Raw genomic sequence first — 15,371 nt, 5'->3', positions numbered from 1 at the left:
AGGTGGCACGCACACACACGCACTTGTGTGCGCGTGCAAGTAGCCGAGGGGCCTAAATCTGAAATCCCTGAGATCCTGGGAAAGTTCCAGGACGGGGAGAGGGGGGGGAGGCGGAGGGATCTCGCATGCAGGCGCTGCGGTTCCAGCCAAACTGACGCCGCCGTGGCTGTGTGGCGCTCGGCTGGGGCTGCTGGAGGAGTGGAGGCTCCGGGCTCTACAAACCTGCGTCAATAACTCCGCAGAGGACCAGGGCAATACCGGAAGTTACTGTGACTGTACTTTCACAATAAAGGCGGATATTCAGTCATTTGTAAGCCTAGTTGAGCTATGAGCAATGCTTGCTACGATTGCCATAAATTGCCAAAAATTGCCATAGTTAATTTTTATATATATAATAAGTAACCAACATAACCTAACCTAATGCAAATTATTGTTCATAAATTGACTTATTGACAATCATCAAACATCGATTTAAATAATGAATAAATACATTTTTGCTACAAGACAGAAAACTTTATTTAAATAACTTTGATTCCATTTAAAATTAATATAAATCAAAATCTGAATATAAAACACAATTACTATGGGGAATGTTGATGGTTATTACCTTTTTTGCAATGAATATATTACACAATTTATATGAAAGGTAAGTAATTAGTAATAATCATACAATTAATATTAAAATATAAAATGTTATTAGGATAATTGATAGGTTATCAATTATTCTTAGGACTCCACACACTATTTATCGATTTTATTTTGTACCACACTAAATTCTAATGACAAATGAACTGAGCTTCTGTTACTTATGTTCTCTTCCGCTGCCGCCTTGCATTACTTTTTACTATTTGTTAACGATGCGTTTATTTTGAAACGTGCAGCTGGATGCAATTGATAATGACGCTCGCTTGACATTTTAACGTCAACACACATGCTCGCAGACACAATCCGCACATACACACACAAACAGACACACACCTTCGCTGCCTCAGTATGTTACAGTCTGACCTACGACAGACAGGGAAGCCTTCACACGCACAGGGCTGTCTGCGGCGCACTTGTTATCACAACAGAGGTGAGAAAATTGTTGTTTTGTATGCTTCCAGAAATTGTGAATTTTTTGATATGTTGTTGTGGGTTTGTTGCCCTGTTGAATATTTAAAAGTGTTGTTTTTTGTGTGCGTTGCTGTTAAAAACCCTAAAAATGTGCCCACTGCCACTTTTTGGGCAACTTTTTAGAGATTAAATATTCTAGCATATATTGAGATTTTATTACGGTTTTATAGCTGTGTAGATCAAAAATCAATAGCCTATATTCAATGTGAGCACAAATTCAGGAGTAATAAAACACATAGGCTAAGTATGGTTCTCTTTGATAGACTACAATGTGCTTGATTGACTGGTTCAAGTTTTGTCTCTAGTGATGTTATCAAACTATGCCAGGAATGAACCAGGATGCCAAATCATTCGGCTCACATATTGTACCGTCAAGGTGTGTGTTAAGAGGTTAATTAGGACAGAACCCGGGTTCTGCAGCGGCTGAGTGGTTCGGTGTAGTAGTAGTAAAGGAAGCCGGCGTGTTTACTTTTTTTGGGAAGGGGGGGGGGGGGGGGGGGTCCTGGTGATAAAGCATTAGGTAATTAGCCTATCTGAGCCTGCAGACTGAGAGACGCCAGGCGCCATAAAGCAGCAGCGGCGGACTGATGCCGCATTGAGCCCGTGCGCTTTTTTGCTGTCATTGTAAACCCCAGCTGTCTGTCTGACTGTCTGTCTGCGGGAAACCAGCTTTGGTCACATTTCTATCAACAAGCGCAGGGCATGGTGTAGTTAGGCTGGTTCTCACTGCTTATTACCTGTGTGTATTTTGAGATCCGATCTGATTGAAAAGCCACAAAGTCCCAGATTTAACACTGAACTAATCTGGTTCTGTTGTGTCTTTTTCAGAAGTTTGGTCTCTGTGGTTAAAAGAGCTTCCACTTCACCTTTGTCTGCCAAGATGTTTATTTTTTTTTTCTTTATCTGGATCAGACGTGCATGCAGAGCAGAGCAGAACAAGTGAAGGTATCTGACATGCAAGAATGCTTTACAACAGTAGTACTACAAAAACGTGTTTTTCTGCCACATGGGTCAAATATGATACTCCACACTGCAGGACGTTCAGCCACAAAAGACAAACCAAGTAAATCACCATCATAAACTTACTACTGGATCTCTGACGTGCTGATATTACTGTATGAATATTTGAGAAAAGTTGATTTATTAGTAAGATGCTGCAGCTGGAGTGATGTGCACTAAAAAAGACTCTACCTGAATGCTACCTGAATATAGTGGAATAGAGTGAATCTACACTTCTCTACATTATTGTTGGTATTTCTGTAATTTTCAATAGTTTTTCAATGGGGAGAAATACACAAACAGGGAGCTCTCCCTCTCTGTCTCCCTCCCTCTCCCTCTCTCTCTCTGTCTGTCTCTCTCCCTCTCCCCCTCCTGTCCTGTGATGTGTTCTGGCCAGACAGTATGGCTCCTGGGCGTCAGTGGCATGATCATAGAAACAGAGGCCAGAAAGGACATTCCTCATTGTTGGTGAATCTAGAAAAGAGCCCGGCCATCTTGCCCTGCTCTTTCTCGTACAGTTTTTGGTACGTGTTTCATTTTCTCCGCAGAGAAGAATAATAACCTTGTTGTTGTTCAGCATGTGGGAGATCATGCTCTCTGTGTAGCCTCCTTATCATAGAAATCCTTCTCCAATGTCCAGATCACTGAATATGAGTAGACTTTGGTAATGTGGTGCTCAGTCTCAGATTTCACTCTGGTTATTGTCATCACTCCAGACCAAGCTTATCACCTTAATTACTCTGGCTTAACTCCCCTACAATTAAACCCCAAGGTCTCTTTTCTACCTAACCTCTGAACTCTTTCACCAACCGTGCATCTTTTGGAGCTAAATTAGCAGTTAATGCTTTCTCTCACTTCTCTTGCCAGGTGATTGAAACTTGACCCGGATTTCTGGCTGTGTGAGGAGTAACCTTTCCTACAGGAGGCTTCAAGCGCAGAGCTGCCGGATCCCTTCTGTGCCAACCCAGAGAGGAGATTTAGGGTTTGTGCTGCACTGGCGGGAGTCCAACTCCTCCTCCAGCAAGCACTGCTCGGAAGTAACAGCGGAATACAAAAAAAAAAAAAACAGCCTCTGTTTACACAGACTCATCACGCTACCTCTTTTATCCATACCTCTGTTTGTCCTCTGTCCTGGCTCCTCACTCCTACTCCCAAGTGGAAGCCTAAACATCAGCTCATCTCGCCCCTCCAATTTATTTATCTCATCATGAACTCCTCAGCCTCCATTACATCACTTTTCTCCTTCACCAGCCCGGCAGTGAAGCGCCTGCTCGGCTGGAAACAAGGGGATGAGGAGGAGAAGTGGGCAGAAAAGGCTGTGGACTCTCTAGTGAAGAAACTAAAGAAGAAGAAAGGGGCAATGGAGGAGTTAGAGAGGGCCCTCAGCTGCCCTGGCCAGCCCAGTAAGTATCAGGCTAGTACAGTGGTTTCCAGTCTGGAGGTCGGAACCTGAGCAGGGGCGGGGGATCGGGGGGTGACACCATAAACCTGAGGGGCCTTGAGATGATTTACAGGATAGGAAATGTTATAACTTTACTCTAATATTTACTTGTTTCCTTCGAAAAACTTGATGCTTTACATTCTGGGCCAATAAAAATGATTGAAATGAAACGATTGGAGAAGGAAAAATCACTCTTTGGATAACCCACAGCTAATTGACATATTATGAAACACGTGAGGAGGGGGCAAAAGTAATTCTATATGTTACGGGTCAGAAGGTAAAAAGGTTGGGAGCCACTGGTCTGGTCCGTAAAGGGCTGTGTGAGCTCACAGGTTTGATTGCAACAGATGCTTTTTGTCAATGTGTTCTTGCACAAGACCCAGAAACCTGCCCTGACTGTTTTGAACCGGTCTGGAAAAACGATTAAAAGCCAGAAATGTGAAATTATACTAGTCTCATTATCAATTATGTTGAAAACATGACAAAAGCTCTTATCTAGAGTCACTTACTAAGCTGAACATACACACAGTAAAAAATACGAGTCACTTGCTTGTAAGTCCAACTTCCAGTTGATTCTTAAAAGTGCACCTTTAACTAACCGAATTAGAAATACTTTTCATACACTAGAAAAAAGTGCCGAGTGCAGATTTCTGTCTAATCACCAAGGTAACAAACGTGTCTCATCATGATCAAGGCTTACAAACAACAAACAACAGGATTTGCCCGTTTCGTGGAGCTCTTTTGATTTCATGTTAACTCCTCAGGCAAGTGTGTGACGATCCCTCGCTCGCTGGACGGGAGACTGCAGGTGTCCCACAGGAAGGGTCTGCCTCACGTCATCTACTGCAGGGTGTGGCGCTGGCCTGACCTGCAGTCCCACCACGAGCTGAAAGCCCTGGAGTGCTGCGAGTTCCCCTTCGGCTCAAAGCAGAAGGACATCTGCGTCAACCCCTACCATTACAGGCGCGTGGAGACTCCAGGTACACACATTAGCAGAGAATATCTAATAAATTAGCTTTATAAATAAGGTCATTGTTGAGTTTTAGTATTGTAACTGTAAGGCTTTTATGGGTTCCCAAATAGAGGCAGGACATCTGATCCAATACAGTGTTCCCAAGCCAAAAGGATCTGCAGTAATATAATCTTTTATAACAGCATCTGGCTCTTGCTCTGTCTCTCTTTGTCTTTGTTCGCTCCCTCCCTCCCCACCTTCCTCCTTCCTTTTCCCTCGGCTCCGCTCAGTGCTGCCACCAGTCCTGGTCCCACGCCATAGCGAGTTCAACCCTCAACACAGTTTACTGGCAAAGTTCAGGAACGCCTCTCTGCACAACGAGCCTCTGATGCCCCAGAACGCCACTTACCCGGACTCCTTCCCTCCGCTGCCCTGCTCCTCCTTCTCCTCCTCCTCCCCTTCCTCCACTCACGCCCAGTCTCCCACCTCACAGAGTTACCCCAACTCCCCCAACAGCTCTGCAGAGCCCGGCAGTCCATATCACATCACAGGTAGGTATTAAAAGGAGCAAGCCGACACTTAAAGTGCTACAGTCTGAAATATTCAAACATCTGTCATGTAAGCAGGCTGCAGTTTCACCATGGCTGTAGCAGATTCTGACCTCAGTCTCTGATGAGTGTGCATCAGTTGGTTTTCTCCATTTATCCTCTCACTGTGATTCGTGACATGCTTTTCCAGCGGAGACTCCCCCACCTCCGTACAGCATGATGGAGACGAGCCCTCAGGAGGATGTGAAGCCCAGCAACTCCACAGGAACCACTAAACTTACATTTTCCGCTCCACACACAGGTAACTTCGGCTCAAGCAACCGGAGATACACAGAAAGTAGAGATGCATGCAATATTAGTATTTCTGCATATGAAGCAATAAGCAATGATGGGATATCTGGTTGTATGAGGCACTGCAGATAATGTTGCAAATCAATGGGCAGGATGCTTCTTGATGCACCATAAGATCAAGAGTCAACTGTCCCTCGTCTTCCTGTTTAGATTTACGGCCCGTGTGCTACGAGGAACCAGAGTACTGGTGTTCCATAGCGTACTACGAGCTCAACAACCGGGTGGGGGAGACTTTCCACGCGTCATCCCGCAGTGTGCTGGTGGATGGCTTCACAGACCCTTCCAACAACAAGAACCGCTTCTGCCTCGGCCTGCTATCCAACGTCAACCGCAACTCCACCATCGAACACACGCGCAGGCACATAGGCAAAGGTAGGCTGGACGACTCATGCAGGTAATTCACATCAGAAGACACTTGTGATTTTTTAATGGGTTTTTTTTTTGTACCCAGCATACATTAGATCAGAGCAAGAACCGGATGGAAGCTTGTTTGCAAAAACCTTTTATAGTTTCACATTTGTCTTTTCTGAAACGAAAACATCACTCGGCTCGTCTCCTTGTGCTGAATCACTCAGGCCAAATATTGTGTTTTTTTTTCATGGTAAAAGGGTTAAGAAAGCTTTTCTTTGTTGGACAGACATCAAGAGTCTGCGGGTTACAGTAAACTGTGCAACGAGAGGATGTGTGGTTTTGAATGATAGGGGTGATACAAAGAGTTGAGGATAGTTCATCCCCAGTTCAGACAGGACTGACACAACTCAGTCAGTTACAAGCATAAATGCCCTTGTGGTTTTTCTCTGGCAGAATATACAATGAAGTGACTGAATATGTGTTTTTGCTGTACAAATTTTGTTGTTGTGTAAATGTTGCATTTGCGTCACGGCAAAAAGACAAGGGTTCCCATGGTCTTGTACTTTATCATTTAAGACTATTTGATTTTCCCCTCAGGTCTACACCTGTACTATGTAGGTGGCGAGGTGTACGCAGAGTGTCTGAGTGACAGCAGTATCTTCGTCCAGAGCCGCAACTGTAATTTCCAGCACGGCTTCCACGCCACCACCGTGTGTAAGATCCCCAGCGGCTGCAGCCTCAAGATCTTCAACAACCAGCTGTTCGCTCAGCTCCTCGCCCAGTCCGTCAACCACGGCTTCGAGGTCGTCTACGAGCTCACGAAGATGTGCACCATCCGAATGAGTTTTGTCAAGGTACTGAGCTTCCTTGTAAAATGAAACACTTGGGTGATATGCAACATGTAGAGACAGAAATGTAGTTAGTGATCATCCTTTTACCCACATTTCTGCTTGAAACGTGGTTTAATAAGAAGGGGCTAGATATCCACCCTCATTGTAACATTATATGCCGTTATTTTGATCTTTTAGTGATGTTGAGCTTGTCAAATCCCACTTTACACAAGCAGGGATTGCACTTTTCCACTTGGCACCCATTAATTTGAACAGTTAACTGAACTGCCGTCTTGCATAGTGAGATTTATGGTTGTGTCCACTCCTCAGGGCTGGGGCGCCGAATACCACCGTCAAGATGTGACCAGCACCCCCTGCTGGATCGAGGTACATCTGCACGGGCCCCTGCAGTGGCTGGACAAGGTCCTTACACAGATGGGCTCCCCGCACAACCCTATTTCTTCGGTCTCATAACATGAACACACACACACTTTTTTTTTAGTGTGTGCCCTCGGTTCTTCACACAGGTAGTCGTAGATTCTGTATGCTCGTCCAGGTCCAGGTTTTCTGTCCTACGGTCCCTTTCTTGACATCTCACCCAAATTTACAAAACTGTCTGTTACTGCTTTGTCACACTATACAGCAAAAGTGAAAGACAGGTGTAACTGAATTTCATTGGGTAATTTACAACTCATGTACTTAAATGATCAAGTGTTCTTTAATTTCAGTATGAAAAAGTATTTATCTTCTCTCTTTCCATTGGGACGTTCACTGCACTCCAAGCCAAGGAAAACGATGGGATACATTTGTAGGTACTCGGACTTGTTATTATGTGTTATAAATGTTATTATGGTAGTGTGTATCGTATTTCCAAGTGTTGAATAATGTTTGACTTCATGTACCGGTTGCTTTTTCTTCATTCCAGTAAAGTGTTTTTTTCTTTAAGAATCTTTTTTTTTTTTTTATATATAAGATTTGAAGTTACACAGGTATTTTTCTCATGTTAAAAAAACAAAGCATCACATAGCGAGAAATTTCTCAATGTTAACATAATTTTAGTCTCATCCTCACAGCAGGGGGGATACACACTTCATCTTAAAAACACAGGAACAACATACAGTAGATACACAGCATCTCCTTGCCACAAAGACAGCAGAGCCAACATGACCAATATACGTCCCATCCCACTTCGTTTTGTATTCCTTTTTGTATACACTTACAATTCACTGTCTGTGCAATAGCACCACAAGCATTATATAAAAATTTTGTTAAACACACACATCCTGAAAGCCCCCACTTGACTGTAAAGAGGCTACAGACATGCCTTACACAAACTGATTGTCACATGTAACAACACTTCATGTTCAAAAGAAAACATTAAAAACACAATGAAGAATAATTCATGAAGAGGAAACTGTCAGAAAAGTATCAAACAAATGACACTAAAACAAAGAAATAAACTAGTCTTGGGTTGTTTTTTTTTTTTTTTTTTTTTTTTTAAAAGCAACGGAAAAGACAGGAGGATGAAACTGAGCTCATGATTATTTTGGCGACAACATCTGAGCAACTCCAACTGGACAATTATAATACAGTGCCTTCCTATAACTAATAACTAACAGAACGAGTGGGATTTGATGGTGTAACTACAATGTAAATTAACAATAAGTTAATATGAAAAGAAATGTCTTGTATTTAAGAAATTATACTTCATAAACAGCACCAGACATGGTTTTTCACATGGTCAGCCTGGGCCTAGTTCAGTCCACCTGTCTCACCACACCTTCAGCCTGTCTGCAGAAGTTCATGTTAACAGTGTATGGTTACTACATTTATGCATCAAGTGGCAGTGCTCGTTATACATTACAAATAGTAAGGTAAAACATTGAGCAGCCGGTGTCAGCAACCCTGGAACTGTTGCTGTTGGCTGCGGCTCTGTGTGGCCAGGAGCTGCTGCTGCTGCTGAAGGAAGCTGATCACCTCTGGACTCCTGAGCAGTGACTGAAAGGACACACATAAACACACACATTTCAGTGCAAAACGCAACAACAAATATGTCTGTAGATCCAAAGCTTTCTTGTCTTTTTCTCCCTTTGTAGGGAAGAGAAAGCCTTGAGCCAAATTTTTCTATTCACATAGATTCCACTCCCAGTGTGGGTGGAAGGACACACAATGAAACACGGTGGCTGTCAAACCTGTTCACTTAGGTACTTAGCTAATGTGTGCAAGTCATTTGGACAAAGTGATCAGCCAAACTCTACCATGCAGTCTTGAGTAAGGCAACCAATTAAAAGTTCCCATACAAGAGAAAAAGTCAGCAGAGGCAGCAGTGAGAATAAGGACAATCATACACACATGGGTGACATATTAAAGGAAAAACCTGAATGAAGGATAGGAGGAAAAATAAGAAATGCAAATGCTTCATGCCAGTTTTTCCTTTAATTTGTCACCATTGTGAAAATCATCGACCAATCTGACTAACTGTAACCTACCAGTCTCTTCTGGTTGAGGACCTGCTCTATCAGGGATGGTCTAGCTGGCCGGTCCCCCATGGCACCAAGACGTTGTTTGTTCACAGACACAGGCCGCTCCTCTGAGTTTTCCTGATTACCACGAAAAAAAAAAACAAGTAATTAACTCACTGAGGGAGTTTTGTTTGTTGTGCTTCATGATAAAGTCTGGAAAAACAGAGCCAGGGAATCACATGAGCCAGTGAGGTCAGCCCTGGGAGCGTAAACTGAATTGTAAACTGAGGTCACACCTCTTAAATTCTTTACTCCTCCAGTCATCTGTCATGGGTTGACTTAAAAGTGTGCTCAAGGGTCTATATGGGATGTCTCTGTCACATCATGATAGGTTCAAATCAAAGCTTCTAGCTATTAAACTATCTATGAAGCTGAACCTTACATCAAGTTTCCCACTGGACATGGCTTGATCACTTTTCTTCTTCTTGTACTTGTCTTTGTACATCTTGTTGCGGTGTTTTTTGCACATCCACGGTTTCCTCTGCTTGGCCACCTGCGTCGTGGTCTCCGTGCAGCCTTCATAAGTGCACTGTTTAGGAGCGTTGTCACCCTCCGAGGTCTCCTCGTCGTTGAGCTCTTCCGGGCTGGCGGCGCTGTCTCTGGGATCAGAAGTGTCCAAGACGTCGCTCTCCTCGTCCAGGTCGTCCATGTCGTAGGAGGAGACGTTGTTTTCTGGTTCGTGCGGCGTTATCACATTTCTGCTGTCGACCACTCCGCTCTTACTCACGTAGTAGCGCTGTCCGTCTTTCGTGAGCAGGAGAGTGGAGTCTTTGTCTTTATTTGCTGATGCTGAAGTGTCATCTTCGCTCATGACTGCGGTGTACGAAAACAGTGCAGCTGCTGCAGCAAGCTAGCTTGTTAGCTAGCTAACCACCATCCCTTTGCAGTCAGCTCACGTTAGCTGATACAGCTATTCGTTGACATGTTGCCACCCGGGTTCCTGTAACAGTAGGTGTTCGGCTGCTTTATGAAGGCAGTATATCATAAATACACTCTGATATAGATAATAAATTTGATGATTTGTAACTGCCTACCGTCACACTTCCAGGGGTTACTGCTCTCGCTGCATTTAAAATAGCACGGATTTCTTCTTCGCTGCTTTGGTTCCAAGTGTGGGACTGACCCCTGGTGGTCAAACAAAAATATGCATCCTCCTCACAATGAGCGGTTTGTATTAATGGTATTACATATTGTTGGAAGAAGAGGGTCATGAAATCTTTTATAAAAAGAAGTTGTTGTTTTTTCAGTCCTGTATTCATAATTTAATTTAAGTAAAACATTTACATATGAAAGAAGAAATTATGCATCAATCCTTGTATTGATGGGTTTTAATAACTGTAATTATAACCCAGATAATCAATACCAAAGTGTGCAGCTGTTAATAAATGGTTATTCAGGCAGTGGTCACTGCTGAAAGGTGGACACTAAAATAACTGATTGCATTTTCAAAAGTTTAACATTTGACAAAGCTGAAAGTTTTGAAAGTGAGCAGTTATTCTAGAGGCAGAGATACTTTACAACTTGGTCTGGTGTTCTCGCAGGTAAGAATAGAAATAAACTGTCAAGTTGTGGGAATATGGCTGGCAAGATTATAGTGGAAGGCACAGACACAGCTGTCTGAATCTTCAGTCAGAGTTCCTTATATTCTCTTCTCATTAAACTGGATGATCTTTCAGGGGGAAAATGTATTTATTATGTATTGTTGATGCCATGACCTGATTTCATCAAATGTTACCTGCCAACCTCTGACAATTTTTGTGCTTGAAGCTGAGCTGTACCTTATGCTGTTATTCCTTACTGTATATCTGTAGATTTTTTTTGTAATGCAACAAATTTCCATGACTAAACAAGCCTGATGAAGCTGTTTCTACTCTATCATCCCACCTGTATTCTGAGCACCTTCCGTGTCAAGTACAGACAATTTTGGATCCCACATCTCTGGCCACAACTGTTGTGGGATTCATGAAAATATAACAAGTAGGCCTACCCTTCTAGTCAAGTGCCACCCCAGCAGATAACAGTTAACAACAGCTTAAAAAAACAAGTCTTTGTGGGAGTATATGCATGTTTTTGATAGGACAAATTTACAATGAAATAAATCTGTATGCAGCTGAGATTTTGGGATTGTGTACTGCACATCTGGCCATTAATCTAGTCATACAGCAAGGCGGGTGCAAAGCCACTGAAGTCTTTATAAATCTTCCACCAACTTAAATCAGCTTAAAGCTCTATAAAAGACACAGACAACTTGTTTTTGAAACATATTTTAATTATTACTATTATTGATAGACCATTGTTGAACAGAGGTACAGGTATTGGTATTGCAACAGATTGTAATATTGTGGTGCAGCTGTGAGAACACTTTGGTAAACCACGTGCCCCATGTGCTGGAGAATGTGAATTTCAACAGCACAACAAATTCATACCGATTTTGGTCAATATGGCGGCACATTACTGTATATGTGTGATGATGGGAATAAATACAGAAACGTACAGACACGTGTGACGACTGCAGGGAGATCATCTGCTAAAAAAAAAAAAAAATCTGAAATCGCTCTGCATATTTCTCGCCCTCCCCTGGTTTCTCCCTTTACTGGTTGCTTTTGCAGAGGAAGTGACATCATTCCCAGTTTCTGACAAGAAGCCAAGATGGAGGTCTCATTTTCTTCTTGTTTGTGCAGATTCATCTAAGTGCCACAACGCCAAGTTGAAACAGTCTTCTTCAAATCAACTGTAGTTTCACCTCGACCTGATGATCTCCTCTAGATTATTTTTTCTTTGCTGACACACATGTATGATTGATTGTTTTTTTTGTTGGTTTTTTTTTTACAGTTCTCGTAGACTTACTACTAGTAAAGAAATATACTGTATTGTGAACTATCAAAATAAATAAAATTATGTTATTTACATAACATATAAACAATACTTCATCACTAAACTGTTTTTTTTTTTAATATAAGAATAGGCTACTGTATGTCTGTCATGCTTTCATCTGAATAAATGAAGCCATGAATGAGGTTGTACAGAGCTGAAATAAATCCTTTTAACTGTACTGCTTTCCAAGAGTGCTGCTGGTTCTCCGGCATCCGTGCTGACTTTTCTCTCAGACCTGTTTGACTGCACCTAAACCACAGTACTTTTGTGCAAATAGGCAGTCCTCATAAACTGTTAAATGTATACATTTACTACCTAAAACATTCCTCCAGACCCCGTACAAGTGGTACAACAATTACACTTTTCTTTACTGCTGGGATATGTGGATGAAATATGCCTTTAGTGTTGGGGGAAAAAAATGTAAACAAAGGCTTCAAATGTGTACATGAGCATCAGGAAATAACAAGGTTAATATGACATATGAAAATGTGTGGACTGAGGAAATAATTAGTTTGAGTTTGCTACACGAGCACCCGGATGCTGCTGAATTTTGCGTATCGAGATGTGATGAATGAAGCAGGTAACAGAATTACAAGGAGCAATCCACTGCACCGTTGTCTTAATAGCAGTCTGTGTAAAATGTAAACTGTAACACTGCATTCCAACATTACAGGAAGGCAACGCCAATACTGTTTAGCACAGAATAATCTTTGATCTGTTTCTGTCGCATATCATTTTCAGTGAACACTGTTTTTTTTTTTTAAAACACATTTTTGTAATAAAAAAGTCCTTTTCTCTACGTTCCTCACCTCCCGTTTCCCATCATGACATTGCTCGTCAAAGTCTACGGTTGCCTACTTCACAATTTCTGCGCTCTACTTCTACACACTTTTCCATTTTTTTTATTCCACCAAGCTCTTAGGACAAGTCAAACACTTATCCTTTATGAAAAAAAGGGAAATACATATCAAAAAATGCAGTGAATAAAGAATGGATAAATAAGGTTCAATAAAACATGAACATTGGTCCATATTCTCATATTGCCTTGTAGAGCTGCTCCACCAAAAGGAAGTTTCCATGTTGAGCCCGGATCATCACTGAAGGGTGAACAATACGCTGTCGCCCTTTCTCGCTCCTTGAGCCCTGTAACATGTGCTCAGATGAGAGAATGTTAAAAAAACAAATAAACAAAAGTCTTTCACCTCGTTCTGCCTTTTCCCTCTTCCTCATGATCCCTGTTTTTTTTTTGTTGCCTCTTTAGTCTTTCTCTGCCATCTTTTTTTGCCTCTGTCTACCCTTTGATCAATCTCTCCTCCAGGTTTTGGAAAGATGGATTCAGGGGAGATAAAAGTTTGCTCCATTTTTTAATTTTAATTTTTTTTTCGTTTTTCCCTCCACAGTTTTCCCCTAGTCACCCCCAGCCTTAGATGAGAGAGTGTGGGGAAGCTGACATCTCCTCCTCCTCCTCCTCCTCCTCCTCCTCCTCCTCCGTGTATAAAGGGAGGAGCTGGATGAGGATTTTCTTCTCCTTGCATTCCTCCTCTTCCTCCTCTGCACACCTCCTCCTCCTTCCCCCCTCCGCCTCCTCTCTAGAAGGGCGAGCTGGGGGAGCAGACGGTGCTGGCCGAGCTGATGGAGATGTCATCAGAGTCAGATGGGAGGCTGGGGTTCGGGGAAGGGTCAGAGCAAGTGCCAGGGGTCAGAGAGGGAGGGGCCATGGGCAGGCCAGGGAGGCAACTGGGAGGCTCCGCCCATAGAGTTTTAGTTGTCGATGTTGTTACTGTTGTCACCGTCGAAATCAGCTGCAAAGGCAGCGGCTTCACATCCGGGTAGCGTCCTCGTCTGAAAACCTGCCCCTCCTTATCAAGAGGGGTGGCCTGAGTGAGGGAGGAACAGGAGAACACTGTGATTAGATCCTCTGCTGCTGCGATCCAGCAGCACAGTGCATGATCCAGTATGGAGGACCAGGAGAGCCTTGCATGGATCCATTCAGTTATTATCTGATATTTAATCGGACAGTTATGAGAGGGATTTAAAAAAGCAAAAAGAGTAAATTAATAAAGGGGTTTATTAGGTTTATAAAGCTTAAAAGATCAACAATAATATATTTATCACATATCACATAATTCAATTAAATAAATTATTTTTATTTCTAATTATCTTCTGTTGTTACTGCATTCACATTTCCGTTTCCATTGTCATTTTCATGGCAATGTGGGGTGTTTTTTGTTTGTTTGTTTGTTTGGTTGATTGGTCAAAAGAAGAAATAGGCTGAAAGATTGTGTCTATGTCCAAATTAAAGCCCCTTATTTAAGTATTAATCATCTATTTAATTTATATTAATTGCTTCATTTTGTTATTTATAATCTCTCTATAACGCTCGACTAATGCATGAAATTGTTGCATGCATTCATCTGTTATTAATTCTTTCAAGTCAATTATTAATTCCTCTTACCAAAGTCCAGTTACTGTAAATATCAACTGATCAATTTCTTTATAACTCTAAACCTTTATAACCATGCGTCTCTATAGGTCCTCCATAAATCAGTGGATAAAGTCAAACATCAGGGGGCGGGAGGAGCTGAACAGCAAGTCCTGGTGTTAGTAGAGGCAGCAAGGTGGGGAACATCACATCAAGCAAAAAAAAATAAAAATCAGTGAAATTCATTGTGACAAGCAAAGGAACAGGGAACAGCGTTATTTCTTTGGAAAGGCAGCATTCACAAAGATATAGCGTAAACAAAAAGTGAGTGTTACTCAGTGAAAACCTCAGCAACATCAGTTTGTTTACTTTGTTTTATAGCACATGTGCAACGGAGACATTTAGGAGAAACATTCACAATGTTATTCACAGAAATCCAGGAGACACTGATATGCAGCGACACAACACAGACGGTGAGGCTTGAGCAAAAGACAGACGACAGCGATGCAGGTACTGTATGAAATCTGCTTTGCGGCGAGCGAAGGGATGAAAGGAGAAAAGCGAAAGGCCGGGCACAAAGATCACAAGGCAGAGACAACAACATGGAGCTGTCAGAGCAGCACAGCAGCAGCCAGTCAGCAGGGCAGCACGCAGGGGGGGGGGGGGGGGGGGGGGGCCACATCAATTTCAGAGACACTATTTTGGTTTGTTTTGATTTCTCGCTGGTTTGTGACCGTCTACCCAGTTGTGTCTCTATGGAAACCCGGCGTACCTTATCCAATACATGGCCGGGTGCTGGTAGAAATCCAATGACCCAGATCTCTGCATAGAAAAGCTGTCATCCAACTGAACACAAAGAGAAACCAGCACAATCAATCTAAACACCAGTTCAACAGAAATAACAAAAAGACCAATACTTCACTCAGAGAGTCGTATCCGTCTTAAGAAGCAGAGGAAATGCACTG

The 15,371-nt window shown here is 42.5% G+C and overlaps 3 protein-coding genes across 7 annotated transcripts in view; 1 reads left to right on the top strand and 2 right to left on the bottom strand.

Annotated features, from left to right (window-relative positions):
• The first annotated feature begins 938 nt into the window (after nucleotides 1–938).
• On the top strand, nucleotides 939–7,536 carry smad9 (SMAD family member 9). 3 transcript variants are annotated; one of them, XM_087176719.1, is made up of 9 exons: nucleotides 954–1,075; nucleotides 1,945–2,061; nucleotides 2,983–3,518; nucleotides 4,321–4,536; nucleotides 4,799–5,059; nucleotides 5,247–5,357; nucleotides 5,558–5,779; nucleotides 6,356–6,612; nucleotides 6,919–7,536. In XM_087176719.1, exons 3-9 carry the CDS (start codon nucleotides 3,323–3,325, stop codon nucleotides 7,060–7,062), a joined length of 1,407 nt encoding a protein of 468 aa, XP_087032845.1. In that variant the 5' UTR covers nucleotides 954–1,075; nucleotides 1,945–2,061; nucleotides 2,983–3,322; the 3' UTR covers nucleotides 7,063–7,536. The 3 variants fall into 3 exon arrangements, with proteins under 3 accessions (XP_023272381.1, XP_087032845.1, XP_023272382.1); XM_023416613.2 differs by lacking the exon at nucleotides 1,945–2,061 and having other exon boundaries at nucleotides 939–1,075; XM_023416614.2 differs by lacking the exons at nucleotides 954–1,075; nucleotides 1,945–2,061 and adding an exon at nucleotides 2,362–2,639.
• An 86-nt stretch (nucleotides 7,537–7,622) lies between these two features.
• rfxap (regulatory factor X-associated protein) lies at nucleotides 7,623–10,209 on the bottom strand. The gene is made up of 4 exons (XM_023416615.2): nucleotides 10,145–10,209; nucleotides 9,493–10,050; nucleotides 9,078–9,188; nucleotides 7,623–8,586 (listed from the first exon to the last, which is right to left on the bottom strand). The coding sequence occupies exons 2-4, from the start codon at nucleotides 9,919–9,921 to the stop codon at nucleotides 8,485–8,487; spliced, it is 642 nt and encodes a 213-aa protein (XP_023272383.1). The 5' UTR covers nucleotides 9,922–10,050; nucleotides 10,145–10,209; the 3' UTR covers nucleotides 7,623–8,484.
• Nucleotides 10,210–11,392: 1,183 nt separating this feature from the next.
• The window catches only part of dclk1a (doublecortin-like kinase 1a), a 50,462-nt gene continuing 46,483 nt past the window's right edge, over nucleotides 11,393–15,371 (bottom strand). For 2 of the 3 annotated variants that reach the window (XM_023416586.2, XM_087176717.1), the window contains 2 exons: nucleotides 15,179–15,252; nucleotides 13,695–13,861 (listed from right to left, as the gene is read on the bottom strand). In XM_023416586.2, the coding sequence (XP_023272354.1) occupies nucleotides 13,804–13,861; nucleotides 15,179–15,252 (132 nt within the window). In that variant the 3' untranslated portion in view covers nucleotides 13,695–13,803. Of the gene's footprint in view, nucleotides 13,862–15,178; nucleotides 15,253–15,371 lie in introns of all 3 variants that reach the window. The other variant, XM_087176718.1, reaches the window with a different exon arrangement.

The sequence above is a fragment of the Seriola lalandi genome, unplaced genomic scaffold, assembly GCF_002814215.2.
Source record: "Seriola lalandi dorsalis isolate HSWRI2012SDOR001 ecotype SW California unplaced genomic scaffold, Sedor1 jcf7180002054567, whole genome shotgun sequence".
NCBI classification, from domain to species: Eukaryota; Metazoa; Chordata; class Actinopteri; order Carangiformes; family Carangidae; genus Seriola; species Seriola lalandi.
This window is presented reverse-complemented; position numbering and strand designations above follow the sequence as displayed.